General features: G+C 45.6%; 1 protein-coding gene across 1 annotated transcript; it reads right to left on the bottom strand.

The window, feature by feature from the left end:
• Positions 1–10,365: 10,365 nt before the first annotated feature.
• Positions 10,366–11,892, bottom strand: Kcna10 (potassium voltage-gated channel subfamily A member 10). Its single transcript, XM_051177784.1, has one exon. The coding sequence runs from the start codon at positions 11,890–11,892 to the stop codon at positions 10,366–10,368; it is 1,527 nt and encodes a 508-aa protein (XP_051033741.1).
• Between the last annotated feature and the right edge of the window lie 1,666 nt (positions 11,893–13,558).

Genomic DNA, 13,558 nt, shown 5'->3' on the forward strand with positions numbered 1-13,558 from the left:
CCTGAGGAATGCCATTCAAGGTTGTCTTCTGACCCCTCCTCCCAACACACACCCATGCATACCCACATGCATGCCATTTGCACATGCATGTGTGTGAGTACACACATGCACACATACACCATCACCACCAAAACACAAACAGTTTTCCAGGTAGGTGTAGGTGGGTCATAACTAAGGTCAATTTGGGAGGCACGGGGGGGGGGGGCTGCTTGGGGGGGGCTCTGACTTGGTCCTTCCAGGTACCCAACACTGTGCTGGGGTTTAAAACTCAGAGATGCAGCTGTGACCCCTGGAAAGTTCACAAGCTACAGGTGGGCTTTTACCCTAAGCTCTACCCACCACCCACAGGGTATTTATCATTCATTTAAGACTCAAGTCAGGGTTTACTAACTCTGGTTTTGCATAGCACTCTTTACAACTGGCTAACAGTCTCACAGAGCACTCTGTTTAAATCTCATGATAATCTTACGAGTGAGGTGATTTTATTGCTTCTGTATAGTCATATTTATATTGTGTGCACGCGGGAGCCATGGGGAATGGAGAGGGAAGCTCAGCCATCACGCCTCTTGTTCTGAGGAGTACAAGATCATCTCTAAGGAGAATCACGCCTTCTCTCCCCAAGCTGCTGACTGACACTTCTGCAATGGGAGTAAAATAGCATTCATTATCCCTTGACATTTCGAAGGAAGCCTTTTCCTCCGCTTCCCCTGAGGTTCCATAACAAAAGTTTGTCTGATCTGCCTCTCCCCATTGCTGTGCTCTTTGCCTCCTCCAGCTCCTTTTCATCTCTCTGTTTGAGGGCAAACGTTCCCCTGACAGCTGTCCCTGGGGAGACTGGGCTGTCTTTCTTCCTTTCCCTTCAAAGGGCCTTTGAGTAGGCACTCCACTCAACCGGGCGGATGGGTGTGTTTCATCTTTCAGTACGCTCCAATCAACTGCTGAGCAGGGAAGGGCACCTTGTGAGTTTCCTTCCGTCCCCACACCCTAGATCCCATCGGGAGGGAAAGGGTGGGCTCCTGGCTTCTGGGCCCTGTGTGCTCCCTGTTCCTGGGCAGCAGGGGTGGCGGTGGGGTTGCTCTGTGCTTTTGAGCCTGCTGAGGTGGGCAGAGGCTGCATCAGTTGCTGGGCAGTGCAAGAAGCCAGGATTGAGGGAGAGGAAGTGCCAGGCTTCTTGAAGGAAAGCCCTGGAAGGACATATCAGGGCCATCAGAAAAACCTTCACTGCGGTTTGGGTTTCCTCTTCCTTGCTCTCTTGAGTTCTGCTTATCTGTCAGTGCAGTCTGGGGGCAGGCTGGGGTGGGGCAGGGCCGGAAGCTATTCTCTAAGCCTGAGAAGACACCCGGTGGGCTCCTTCCCTCGTTGAAAGTTCTTCCTCACCGCTTAGAAAAAGCCACAGACTCCATGACCCAAAGTCATCCGATCCACCAGGACACATAATACGAGAGCCTTTTTTTTGGGAGTTGCATTCCCTACCCCAGTCTAGCAAGATGACTTCTGTAGGCAGCCAGCACTCTCAGGGACAGTTTTACACAACTCTAGGATAGTGTCTTCAACCCAGACACCAACTCCCTGCAGTGAGGTCAGGAACCCTAGAGGGAGCCCAGAGAGGCAGCGTCCACTATTTGTGCTTACCTGGGTGGCCTGTCCTAGGTTTCTTTTGCTGTGATATCCACCATGACCAAAAGCAACTTGGGGAGGAGAGGGTTTATCATAAGTTATGGCCCATTATCTGGGAAGGCCAAGGCAGGAGCTCAAGGCAGGACCCTGGCTGGAGGCAAGGCCTGCAGCAGAAGCCATGGAAGAACAGAACAGACTGACTTGCTCCGTGCAGCTTACTCAGCCTGCTTTCTCACACTGTCCAGGACCGGTAGTGGGCTGGGAACTTCCACATCAATCATTAGACTTGCCTACAGGCCAATCTGATGGAGGCGTTTTCTCGGTTAAGAGTCCCTCTTCCCAGATACATCTAAGCTTGTGTCAAGTTGACAAAAACCAACCAGCCCATGATGATCTTCTAACTTCCCAGTGGAAGCCAGAGATTTAAACACTTCCTATCAGAAACATTTCAGGCATATATAAAAAGAGTAAATACGAGCTGCATAGATATGCAACCTCCATTCAATAATCACCAAGACTTTGGTGCCCCTGCTTCATGTACTTGCATGTGTGTGGTACATGTGTGTGAGTGTGCAGGTACTTGCACCCATATGCATGCAGAGGCCAGTGTTGTCTACTGCACCCCGCTGTGCTGTCTTGAGACAGGGTCGTTCACTGAAGGAGATTCTCCTTTCGGCTAGGCTGTCTGGTCAGGGAGTTCTCAGACTCTACCATAGTTTAGTTCAGCTTGTTCTCTTTAGGGTAGTTGGGAAGGAGAGCTTAAAGGGACACTTAATTCAACAAATGCCTACTGTAAGCTAAAAACAGGCACCTTTTAATGCTAATATTTTAAATGAGGAATCAACTGTTAAAGGGAATTATGTGTACACACACACACACACAAATGTATGTGTGTATGTATGTATGTATGTATGTATGCATGCATATTCTCTGTTTTGGTTAAGGGGGATAAAGCTCTGCTCTGAGGACTGCTAGTCATCCTGCCCTTTGGAGAATGCTTGCTTCAGGGTGCATGGAGACCATCCAGAAGAACAAGGATGAGAGGAGGAGCTTTGAGGTGGCGTTTGAGTCCCCCAGATGCAGCCACCTTACTTGTAGTTCTCAGTCATGGGGGCCATACAATCTGAACAAAATTGGTTCAGTTTGGGCTGAGTTTCTGTCCTGTCCAAGCTTGTGGACTCCCATTGAGTAAGGCAGAGTAGGCCATCAGGGTGAGCTTCTGACATGCCTGTGAGGGAAGCTGTGTATGAGCAACTGTCTTAGCTTGAGGCTACGTTGCCAGGCTGCACTGGGTCTGTGCCCAAGTGACTGTGATGCAGTCATGTAAAAAGTCCCTTCTCAGACCAGTAGACAGAAGTGGATGAGAGAGGGTGGGTTAGCAGAGGTGTCTCCAACCAGGCTGTTCAATGTCCCAGAACCTTGGGGAGTGAGCTATGCAGGACTATGCCACAACTTCTTTGATCTGGTAGGGGAGAAGAGGGATTGAGGTAAAGTAGCTAAAACAGATGCTTATTAGTTACAATATTATTCAAACCTTGGCTATAGTCTACATTCTATATTGGGTGATGTAATTATTTTATGTATATGGGTAAGGAGTAAGGTTTTCTGCCCGTCACCGGTCTGGTCCCACCACCGCGCCAGCCCCAATTAATGCACAGAGACTATGTATTAGATATAATTCTTTTGTCTAGTTACTTGTTTCTTATCGGCTAGCTTTGTCTTAATTATTAACCCATTCTTATTAAACTATGTATTTCCACATGGTCTCATCTTACCGAGAGCCGGCGTCCTGCTCTCTCCAGATTCTCCATGTTGACTCTCCTTACTACTTCCTCGAATCCTCTTTGTCTCCTAGTCCCGCCTATCTTGCTTTCCTATTGGTCAACAGTGCTTTATTCATTAACCAGTATGAGAAACATATTTATAGAATGACATCTCCCATCATCTTTGATACCTAAAGAATGGCCTATTATAGTTATTGATTTAAAGGATTGCTTTATATGCGTTTGTGCATATATGCTCATTTTTTTTTTTTTTTTTTTTTTTTTTTTTGCCTGTGGAGGCCACAGAATAACTTCTAATGCCATTCCTCATATATTGTCTACTTTTTTTTCTTTTTTGAGATAGGGTCTCATTGTTCTAGTACATGCCAAATAGGCTAGGCTATCTGACAGAGAGCCCCAGGAACCAGCCTGCCTCTGCCTCCTCAGCGGTGATAATAACAGTACATGCCACTACACTGGATTTTTATAAATGTGGACTCTGGGTCTCTGTGCTTCTCAGACACTTTATTGGTTTCCACATCTCCCCAGCCCATGAATCAATTTTATTCTGTCCCTAGGCTCAGTTTCCTTCTGCCAAGGACTGTGATCTGACTAGGATTATAAAGGCAAGCTCATTTGGTAACTGTTCCAGAAGAAAGCATTTGTAGAGTAACAACTCATTAATTTATGTTGAGCCCTACCTACAGTTTGAAGAGGTGGAGTGTAAGAATCAGAGACAGGAACTCACACATGGGCCTGGTGGCAACCAAAACTGAGTGCAAAACCGGCCTGGACAATTTAATTAGGCTCTGTCTCAAAATAAATAGGGAAAAGTGGGCTGGGGATGAAACTCAACAATAAAAACATTTGTTTACCATGTATGTGGTCCCAAGTTAATTCCCTAGTAGTCAGAGGTGCTGGGGGTTGGGATGGGAAGAAAGAAAAACAAAGATAAAAGAAATAGCAAGTTCGTTGCCTGTGGATGGCCCCATGGAACACTGCTGGCCACTGAGTGAAGAAGTATAAAACAAGGAGGACTTCCTGCCCTGCTCCCTCTGGAGGGTGGGCTAGAGTGAGAGAAACCTTCACTGTGAGACAATTTTTCTTTTTTTCTTTTTGATCTTTAAGACATGGTTTCTCTGTCCTGGAACTAGCTCTTGTAGACCAGGCTGGCCTCAAACTCACAGAGATCCGCCTGCCTTTGCCCCCAGAGTGCTGGGGATAAAGGTGTGTACCGCCTCTACCCGGCTTTAGCTTTCTTTTTGAAATCATTCATTTCTTTTTATCTTATTGTAGTGTGTAGGTGTTTGCCTGAATGTATGTGTTTGTGTACCATGGGCATGCTTTGTGCCTGCAGAGGCCAGAAAGAGTCACAGCCTGTGGAACTAGAGAGTTAGAGCTGGTGTGAGCCCCCATGTAGGTGCTGGGAATCAAGCTTGGGTTCTCTGGTAGAGCAATAAATGCTCTTAACTGCTAATCCATCTTTCTAGCACTCTCTTATTAAATTTAAATTTCTATTTTACATTTAAGGAAACTAGTCTATTGAGAAGAAAATTACCTAATTAGTTAGAATCCAGACAGATCTTTGATTTCAAGTCTAGAGGATTTTCCACTCAGAACCCTCTAGATGTTCAAGATGTTTTAAACTACACACATTGTGTGCATGTTTGCTTGTGTATGTGGGCATGTGCACATGTGTGCAGGGGTCCACAGAAGCCAGAGAAGGGCACTGGGTCTCCCAGAACTGGAGTCACAGGGGGATGCGAGCCACCAGACTCAGGTACTTGGAAGTGAATTCAGGTCCTCTGCCAGAATAGTAATCTCTCTTACCCACTGAGCCAAATCCCTCTTTTTGTCTGATTGTCAGCCTATCTATCCATCCATCATCTATTTATCACCTATCATCTACCATCTATCTATCTGTCTGTCTGTCTGTCTGTCTATCTATCTTCTATCATCTCTATCATTATCTATCATCTGTCTGTCTGTCATCTACCTATTATCAGTCAATCAATCAGTCAATCATCCATTGATATCCCCCACTGAGCCAAATTTGGGGTGCCCATACATGAATGGGTGTGGGGCCATCCACTGGATCACAGTCAATTTACAAGGGAACATGCTCCATCCCCAAAAACCGACTCCCTTCTCTAGTAGCCCCCAACTATCCATAGCTCTTCAGCTAGAATGGGGGCTCATGAGGGTCTCCTCTGCTGGAATTTTGATTGGTGAGCTCTTGGGCAGCCAACCATAGCTGTTGTGAGTTGGGGAATGCAGTCACCCTGTCATGTCTAGGAGACACTGTTCCATGTTAGTCTTCTTAGACTCTTAGAATATTTCCACCCTTCTTTGGAGATGTTCCCTGAGCCTTGTGGGAAGGGTGGGTGATACAAATGTCTCATTCCTGACTAAGTACTCCACAGATACTTATCTCTGTAATTTGTTCAGCTGTGAGTTCCTGTGTTAACTGTAATCCAATGTACAAAGAAGCTTTTGAGGGTTTTGGGTTTTGAGCCTGCTAGCCTCCATACAGGAACAAAGCAACAAGTGCTCTTGGGTTTCCAGCTTGCCTGCTTACCCTGCAGGTTACCAGTACTTCCTGGGGTATCTGCCATGCATAAAAGGGATTACTGCATATATAATGTTGCAGGTGTGTGTGAGCTTAGGTATGCAAATATTTTTATGCAAATCTTCATACTCACCTACCCATCTGCCTTTGGTTCTGTTTTCCTGAAGAACTCTGACATACATGGAGGAATTGTGTACTGTGGGTTGTGCAGTCACACAGGACCCAGGAACATAGTACTAGCATTGACTTACCTTTGTTATATGGCTAGTGTTTTGGTACTGGGACAGTTGGGAGGGACAGAGTACAGGCTTCCTTCTCTGTCCTTTGGGACTCTGATTCTCTCAATCTGGGAGCCTGGTGGGCTGATCAGTCTCCTCTCTTGGGAAGGTCATGTTTTAATTCAGGTCAGCCTGACCCACCTGTCATCCTTAGGTAAGCCTGGCCTCTGGATACATGCCTGCTTTTCCTTCTCCAGCTGCCCCATAGGCTACTGGCCAATTCCTGGCCAATCTAAGGGGGATGAACCCTGAGGTGGGCAGACCTATCTGTGTTTCTAGATCTGTCCTCTGTGCACATTTCTCACTCATTCTCAGGATCTGCAGTGTCTGTGCTGTTCTCTAGAAGTGGCCAGGTAAAAGCCGTAAACAAACAAACCCCAAATCCCAAACCCAATACCCCCCAAACAAACAAACAAACAAACAAAAAACAAAAAACCAAAGGAACACACACACACACACACACCCTGTCCACTGTCTAAGGAACGTGCTGAAAATGAAGGGGGTAGGTAGGGTGTGTACCACTTTCATAGGCTGGGAGGAGTTTGGGAACAAGTGACCCTGAACAGAGGACTGAAAATCAATTTCAAACTCCTTTTATTCTTTCCCCAGCCTGCTCAAACCTTCTCCATTAAGGGAAAGAACGCGAGACTCAAAGGTCGGAGATTGACTGCCCTTGTTCCTGTGTCACCTTAGGGCATATTCGTTTGTTCATTTATAACATGGGAGTGCTCCTAGAGTCACCAGAGTCAGGACCTGTGCTCTGGCAGCCGCAACGAGCTAGGTTCTGCCATTCATCCTTAATAAGCCAATTAAAAGAGCCAGATTAATAGTGTGTGAATGCAGGTTCCCAGGAGAACCAGACCTTCCACTGAACCTTCTGCAAGGCTGATGACCACATTAACACGTCAGTGGTTGTGAAAGGCTGTAGTGTTGCAGGTCCATAGCAGGATTACAATTTATCTTTACCACCTTTAATAGCCATTCCTTGCTTACTCCTGGGTCTGACCTAACATGCTTTCTATTATCAAGGGAAAACTTTATTTATTTATTTGAGACAAGGTTTCTTTTTTTTTTTTTTTTCTTTTTAAAACCATTTTATTTTTTTCCATGTCTACGTATATTTTAAAACACACTGTAAACCTTTAGAGGTTTTTCTTTTTTTTTTTTTTATGCATATAGAGTATTTTTTATTTAATTTTATATAACAAAGTCCAATTAAATGAAAACAAACATTTATACACAATATTTGGGAATTTGGGCGTCGTTCTTTCCAAACTACTTCCTGCTGGTAAGGGGCGCTGTCTTGGGGGATTCGAAGAAGATTCAGACATCCTAGCTGTAGTCTGTAGGGCTGTTTTGTCCAGCTGTTTGGAATGTAGGATCAGCCTGTACTCTGTTTCAGGCGGTCTGGTGTGATCAAACCACATTAGTCTGGAAGGAATCTACATCTTTTCATTTTCTGTGGAAACAAAAATAGAAATACTTTTCCCCAGTAACTTGTTCTTCAACTCAAATTTTGGAGTCAAAGCGTTTTTTTTTTTTTTTTTTTTTTTTATTATTTTACATGTCGATCCCAGCTCCCTCTCCCTCCCTCCCTCCCTCCCCCCTAGCCCTCCCTCCCTCCTTCCCTCCCTTTCGCCCTCTCTACCCTCTCCCATGCACTCTAAACACCCTCCCCTCCCAACCCCCCACCACAATACAATATGTAGGGGAATGCCATCCAGTTGGGGTCATGTAGATCTGACAGGTCCTGTGAAGTAGGGACTAGGGCTTCTCTCCTATCTCTAGAATAAGGCAGTTATCCCTCCATGGGGGATATGTTTGCAAAGTCCTTTTGTGCACCAGGGATACATCCTGGCTCCACTGTCTGAGGTCTCTTAGGCTGCTCAGACCTTCTGGCTGAGACCCATATTCAGGGGGGTCCGAGTCAGACCCCTGTTGGCTTCCCAGCTATCAGTCTAGTGGCCCTTAGCTCCTCCTTGTTCAGGTAAGCTGTTGAGACAAGGTTTCTCTGTGTAGCTTTGGAACCTGTCCTGGAGATTAAAGGCATGTGCCTCCAATGCCTGGCCAAGCTTTTTTTTTTTTTTTTTTGATATTCATTTATTGTGGTGGTTTGGATGTAATGTACACCATAAGTCTGAAGTATTTGACCCCCAGTTGGTGGTTGTTTAGGAATGGTTAGGAAGTGTGGCTTTACTGGAGGAAGCAATTTGAAGTTTTTCCGAAAGACTCTTGTGAGTTAGCTCTCTGTGGATCCAGATGTGAGCCCTCAGCTGCTGCTCCAGCCACCTGCTTTCACTCTGCCACCACCACACTGCCATCCCGTGTCATCCCGTGTCATCCCCTGGAACTGTAAATCCGGTTAAACTCATGTTTTATATGTTACTTTGGTCACCATGTTTTATTCCAGCCATAGAAAAGAAACTAATACGTTTATTTATTGAGTCGTGTGTGTGTGTGTATGTGTGTGTGTATAGTTCATGCCTCTCATGTGGAGGGACAACTTATAGGAGCTGATTCTCTTGATCTTCTAGGTTCTAGAGTTCAAATTCAGGTCATGACAGTTGGAGGCAAACTCTTACTGGTAGACTCATCTCGTCTACCCAGGATAAAACCCTTAAGATGCCTTATCTTTATAACTATTAATTTCTATCAGCCAAAGTCTACAAGTGTCATCAAATATGTCTGAGGACTTCGGTAGACGTATTCAAGCTTTGCTGTAATGCCCTACTTGGTATCTTGATTTGTGACTTTCTATGTTCTATTATGATACAACTTCATGAAACTACTGTCATGTTGGAATATGAAATTTGGGATAGCTCGAATCTGTGCTTTCAAGCCACCGTTACTCAGATTTAGCTCCAGAATAAACTCTTATTCCCTTTGAGGTAAGAACTGTGGCTTCTGCAGAAGAAAGACTTCTTTAATGTGGCCACATTGGGAAGGTGGAGAAAGATATACAGTGGTCATCCAAGTCAGTCTTTGGGGTCTCAGCATGAGAATGATTTAAATAGAGGGCCAGTGGTTTGTATGGCTAAGCAGTCTCAGCTAAGGTGTGGTCCAGCTGGTCACTGACCCATCACGATGTCTGCTCTAGTCTCTCCTGCAAGATGGTTTGGCAAGTTGGAAATCTCTTTCTGGGGACCAATTCCCCTCTGGCTGGTGCCAGGGCTCAGCATTTTCCTTCTCTGAGATTCCAATTCCTTGAAGTACTTTGAAGAGTCTGCTAGCCAAAGGGAGGGGTACAACTGCCTGTGTAGAATAAGCTCATTCCTGCCAGACAGGCAGGCAACGGGGTAATATTCAATCAAGCTGCACAGGTTATAGTGGGAGGCAGTGATACAATGTCAATGGATGGACTAGCTTATGCAATGATAAACAGGCCTTACTACTAAATAATTCATTTCTACAGCTCAGGGCCTTTTATTTTATTTACTTAAATTCCACTTTATTTTTATTTTTTACATATATATGCACATGCATATTTACATTATGAGGGTATACATATTTACGCAGGTATGTGTGAAAGCCTGATGTTATGTGTCTTCTTTAACACTCCTCATCTTATGTTTTGAGGCAAGATCTCTCATTGAAACTGAAGCTTGCCAATTGGTCTAGTCTAGCTAGCCAGTGTGTGCCTGGGATCTCATGTCTCTGTCTCCTTAGTGATGGTATCATGCCTGCCTAGCCTTTATGTAGGTGCTGATGATTCAAACCCAGGTCGTCCTCACATTTATACAGCAAGCTCTTTACCCACCTTCTCAGCCCGGTTCTAGTCTTTTAGCATGCATCATTTTAAGGAAGACCAAACCCCATACTTCTTAACCTTTATTATGTTAAAAGACAGGTCCTGATGTGCTAGGCCTGGGCAGGTTTGGCTTCTACACTTCTATCCTAACAGGTAATTCCCTTTGCTCCAGTGCAGAGACAGAGCTACAACTTTCACAGGAAAGGAAAGGAGGTGAATTCTTGCGATGCATTAAGAAGAAATAGCCCAGGAAATAGAGCAGAAAATGGATTTATTAAAACAGCTAACAGTCAGAGATGGCCTGTTGGCCATAAAACAAAGTTCCCATCTAGGAAAACAGTGAGAAGAGGGAGAGAGGGAGGTTTCCAGACTCTTAGGGCCCCAGACTGATCACTTCCTGGACTTCTCTGTGGAACAGCTGCCATTGGTCTTGTTAAGAGAGTCGGTACTCCCCATTCTGGAGCCCACACTGTTGAGGATTCTGTCGATTTCTCCTGGGATGTTTTGTTTCTCTTCATTCTCAGTCTCCCGGTGATAGAAGTAGTTGAAGTTGGAGACAATGACAGGTACAGGGAGGGCAATGGTGAGGACACCAGCAATGGCGCACAGAGTACCCACAATCTTCCCTCCTGGGGTGGTTGGGCACATGTCACCATAGCCTACGGTCGTCATGGTGACCACTGCCCACCAGAAGCCATCAGGAATGCTAGAAAAGTGGGACTCTGGCTCATCAACCTCAGCAAAGTAGACGGCACTGGAGAAAAGGATGACCCCTATAAAGAGGAAGAAGATGAGCAGCCCCAGCTCTCGCATGGAGGCCTTCAGTGTCTGCCCCAGGATCTGCAGCCCCTTAGAGTGGCGGGAGAGCTTGAAGATGCGGAAGACCCTTACTAAGCGGATGATCCTCAGGATGGCCAGAGACATGTTCTGTTGGGCACTTGGCTCTGTCTCCTGGACCAGTTCCGTGATGAGGGTCGCAAAGTAGGGGATGATGGAAATGATGTCGATGATGTTCATGATGTTCTTGAAGAAGTCAGTCTTGCTCGGGCAGACCACAAACCGGAGCACCAGCTCAAAGGTGAACCACACGATGCAGGTGGACTCCACCATGAAGAATGGGTCAGTGAACATGGTCTGAGAGAGGCCTGTTTTGTTTGTGTTGATACTGGGATCTCTGACCACCTTCAGCTCCCTGTCCTCTCGGAACTCTGGGAGGGTTTCCAGGCAGAAGATGGTGATGGAGATAACCACAACCAAAACCGAGACCATAGCCACACCACGCGCTGCACTGGAGCTTTCAGGGTACTCGAAGAGAAGCCAGAACTGCCTGTGGAAATCGTTGGTAGGCAGTGGTATTTCGGGGTCCTTGATGAAGCCTTCATCCTCCCGGAACTGGTCCATGGCCTCACTACCCAGTTCATAAAAGGAGATCTCATCAGCAAAAACATCGATAGGCACATTGGCTGGCCGCCGAATTTTCCCACCGGACTGGTAATAATATAAAATTCCATCAAAACTAGGTCGGTTTCTATCAAAGAAATATTCATTCCTCATGGAGTCAAAAAATTGCATCCTTTTCTCCCGGTCTCCTAGGAGTGTTTCTGGGAATTGATTGAGAGTTCTGAGCTGAGTCTCAAACCTCAGCCCAGCAATATTAATGATCACCCTTTGGTTTCCTTCATTTAAGACCACTGGCTCAGGCCCGGGGGGATCCACAAACTCTCCTGGGATCTTGGAGAAGGCAGTTTCAAGGTTGGTGCTGTCACTGATGAGGACTTTCCAGTTGGGAAAGGGACTGCTACTAGGCCGGCCTTTTGGGTCAAAGTCGGTGGCATAGCCTGGCTCTTCATGGATTTCATCTGAGTTATCAAAATTGACCAGAGCAACCTCCATTTCTTTCCAGCCACATACATCCATTCTAGGGAGTCAGAAAGGCAGCATGGAGACCCGCCAGTCTTTGCTGCCTGCTGGAAGCTGTGGAGAAGGAGAAATTCATTATATGTGAGTCAGAGAAGCTGGTTCTTGACTATTGAGGCAAGGTACACCAGTGGGTTAAACAATGATTTATTTGAGGAGAAACGAGATGCTTTTTGCAACATTCTTCCTTGATATTACTTTTGCTCCTCGGAGTTTATACGCACAGACTACTAATAAAACATATGAAGGGCAAAATGTCTCCAGAGTAGGAGGGTTTTCAAACATGGCAGAAAAGGGGGTCAGTATAAAGAGAAAGAACGATCCTTGATAATAAAAAGTATAATTTTGTAATCATGTCAAGTCCGTCATTCTACCCAGCCCTTCCCCATTGCTACTCTTAACTTTCTCTTTTGCAGTCAAGAGTCAGTTTCTTATGAATCCTTTTGTTTACATCTTCTAAGCATAGCCAAAGCTGTACTCTTTTCTGTCAACTCCATCACTACCTCTTGGACCAAGTGCTAAGGTCTGGGATTCTGTCAGGAAGAATTGGGGGAGGAAGGCAGGGTTGTCAACCTACAATGTCCTTGTGCTCCCTCATCTGGAGGGAGAGCTTTGAGAGTAGTTAATGTGATACATATATGCAGTGCTTGGCTATGTTTTATCTATTGCTGTGTTTGCCAACTTTTCTACATCACAGGAAACTTAGAAGTCACTAGCCCAGGGAAGGTTTTTGGCTCAGTCCAAGGTGAATAATTTTTAATGAAAAACAAATAATAATCCTCTCTCTTTCTTCCTCCCTCCCCCGCCCCCTACTCGGGGCATTTGGGGTGAGGTTAAGACAAAAGCACACAGGCTTGGATATGCATGAACATAGATGAATATTCTGTCTTCAGGCTCCTGCCAGCTTCAGTTTCTATTGAAGAGCACTGTAGCCAGGCAGGCTAGAGTGAGTGTGGAGGGAGAGGTAAGTGACCTAGCCTGAGGTGGCATCTGTTGTGACCAGGGCCTTGGAATTGTTACATTAAAGGGGATAAGGAGTCCCTGCTGTGTATAGTGTTGTAGTTTCTTCAAAGTGATTTCACATTCCCTTATCTCATTGGATGGCAACAGTTAGAAGGTTAGAAGACAGCGCTGCTGTATCACAGGGGCAAGTGACTTCCCACAACCCTGTGCTAGGGCTGTAGGGTCTTGTGTGCTCTGTTGCAATCTCTTGGCCCAGAGCTATCTCCACTACACCACAGGGGACTGTGGTGTGCGGAGCTAGGCTTACAGAATTTCCAGGTCTCAGTGCTCTTTGGGTACCCACACCTTTGCAGTCCATGTGTATGAGTTGGGTGATGAAGCCAGCATGCTGAGCAGAGATCCTGTCTCAAGGGAATAAGGCAAAGATAGATAAACAGGATACTAGATGTCTTCTCTGTCCTGTGGCATAAGAGCATGTGTACCTAAACTCACATGTGTGAACTCCCATCCCCAAAGAAAAGGTAAAACCAAAAAAGAATACATTGTGAATTACATAGGGTGTAACAGTGAAATTACTTTGTAAGTTGTTAGTTATCTGTAAGTATAGGAAGCTACCCTCTACTCTCTCCTCCTCCTCCCTCCTTCACTCACCAATACAGCCAATTGCTGGGGAGTGTGAGGATATGCAAAAGGAATCTCAGCT

This window comes from Phodopus roborovskii, unplaced genomic scaffold (assembly GCF_943737965.1).
Source record: "Phodopus roborovskii unplaced genomic scaffold, PHOROB, whole genome shotgun sequence".
Classification (NCBI taxonomy): domain Eukaryota; kingdom Metazoa; phylum Chordata; class Mammalia; order Rodentia; family Cricetidae; genus Phodopus; species Phodopus roborovskii.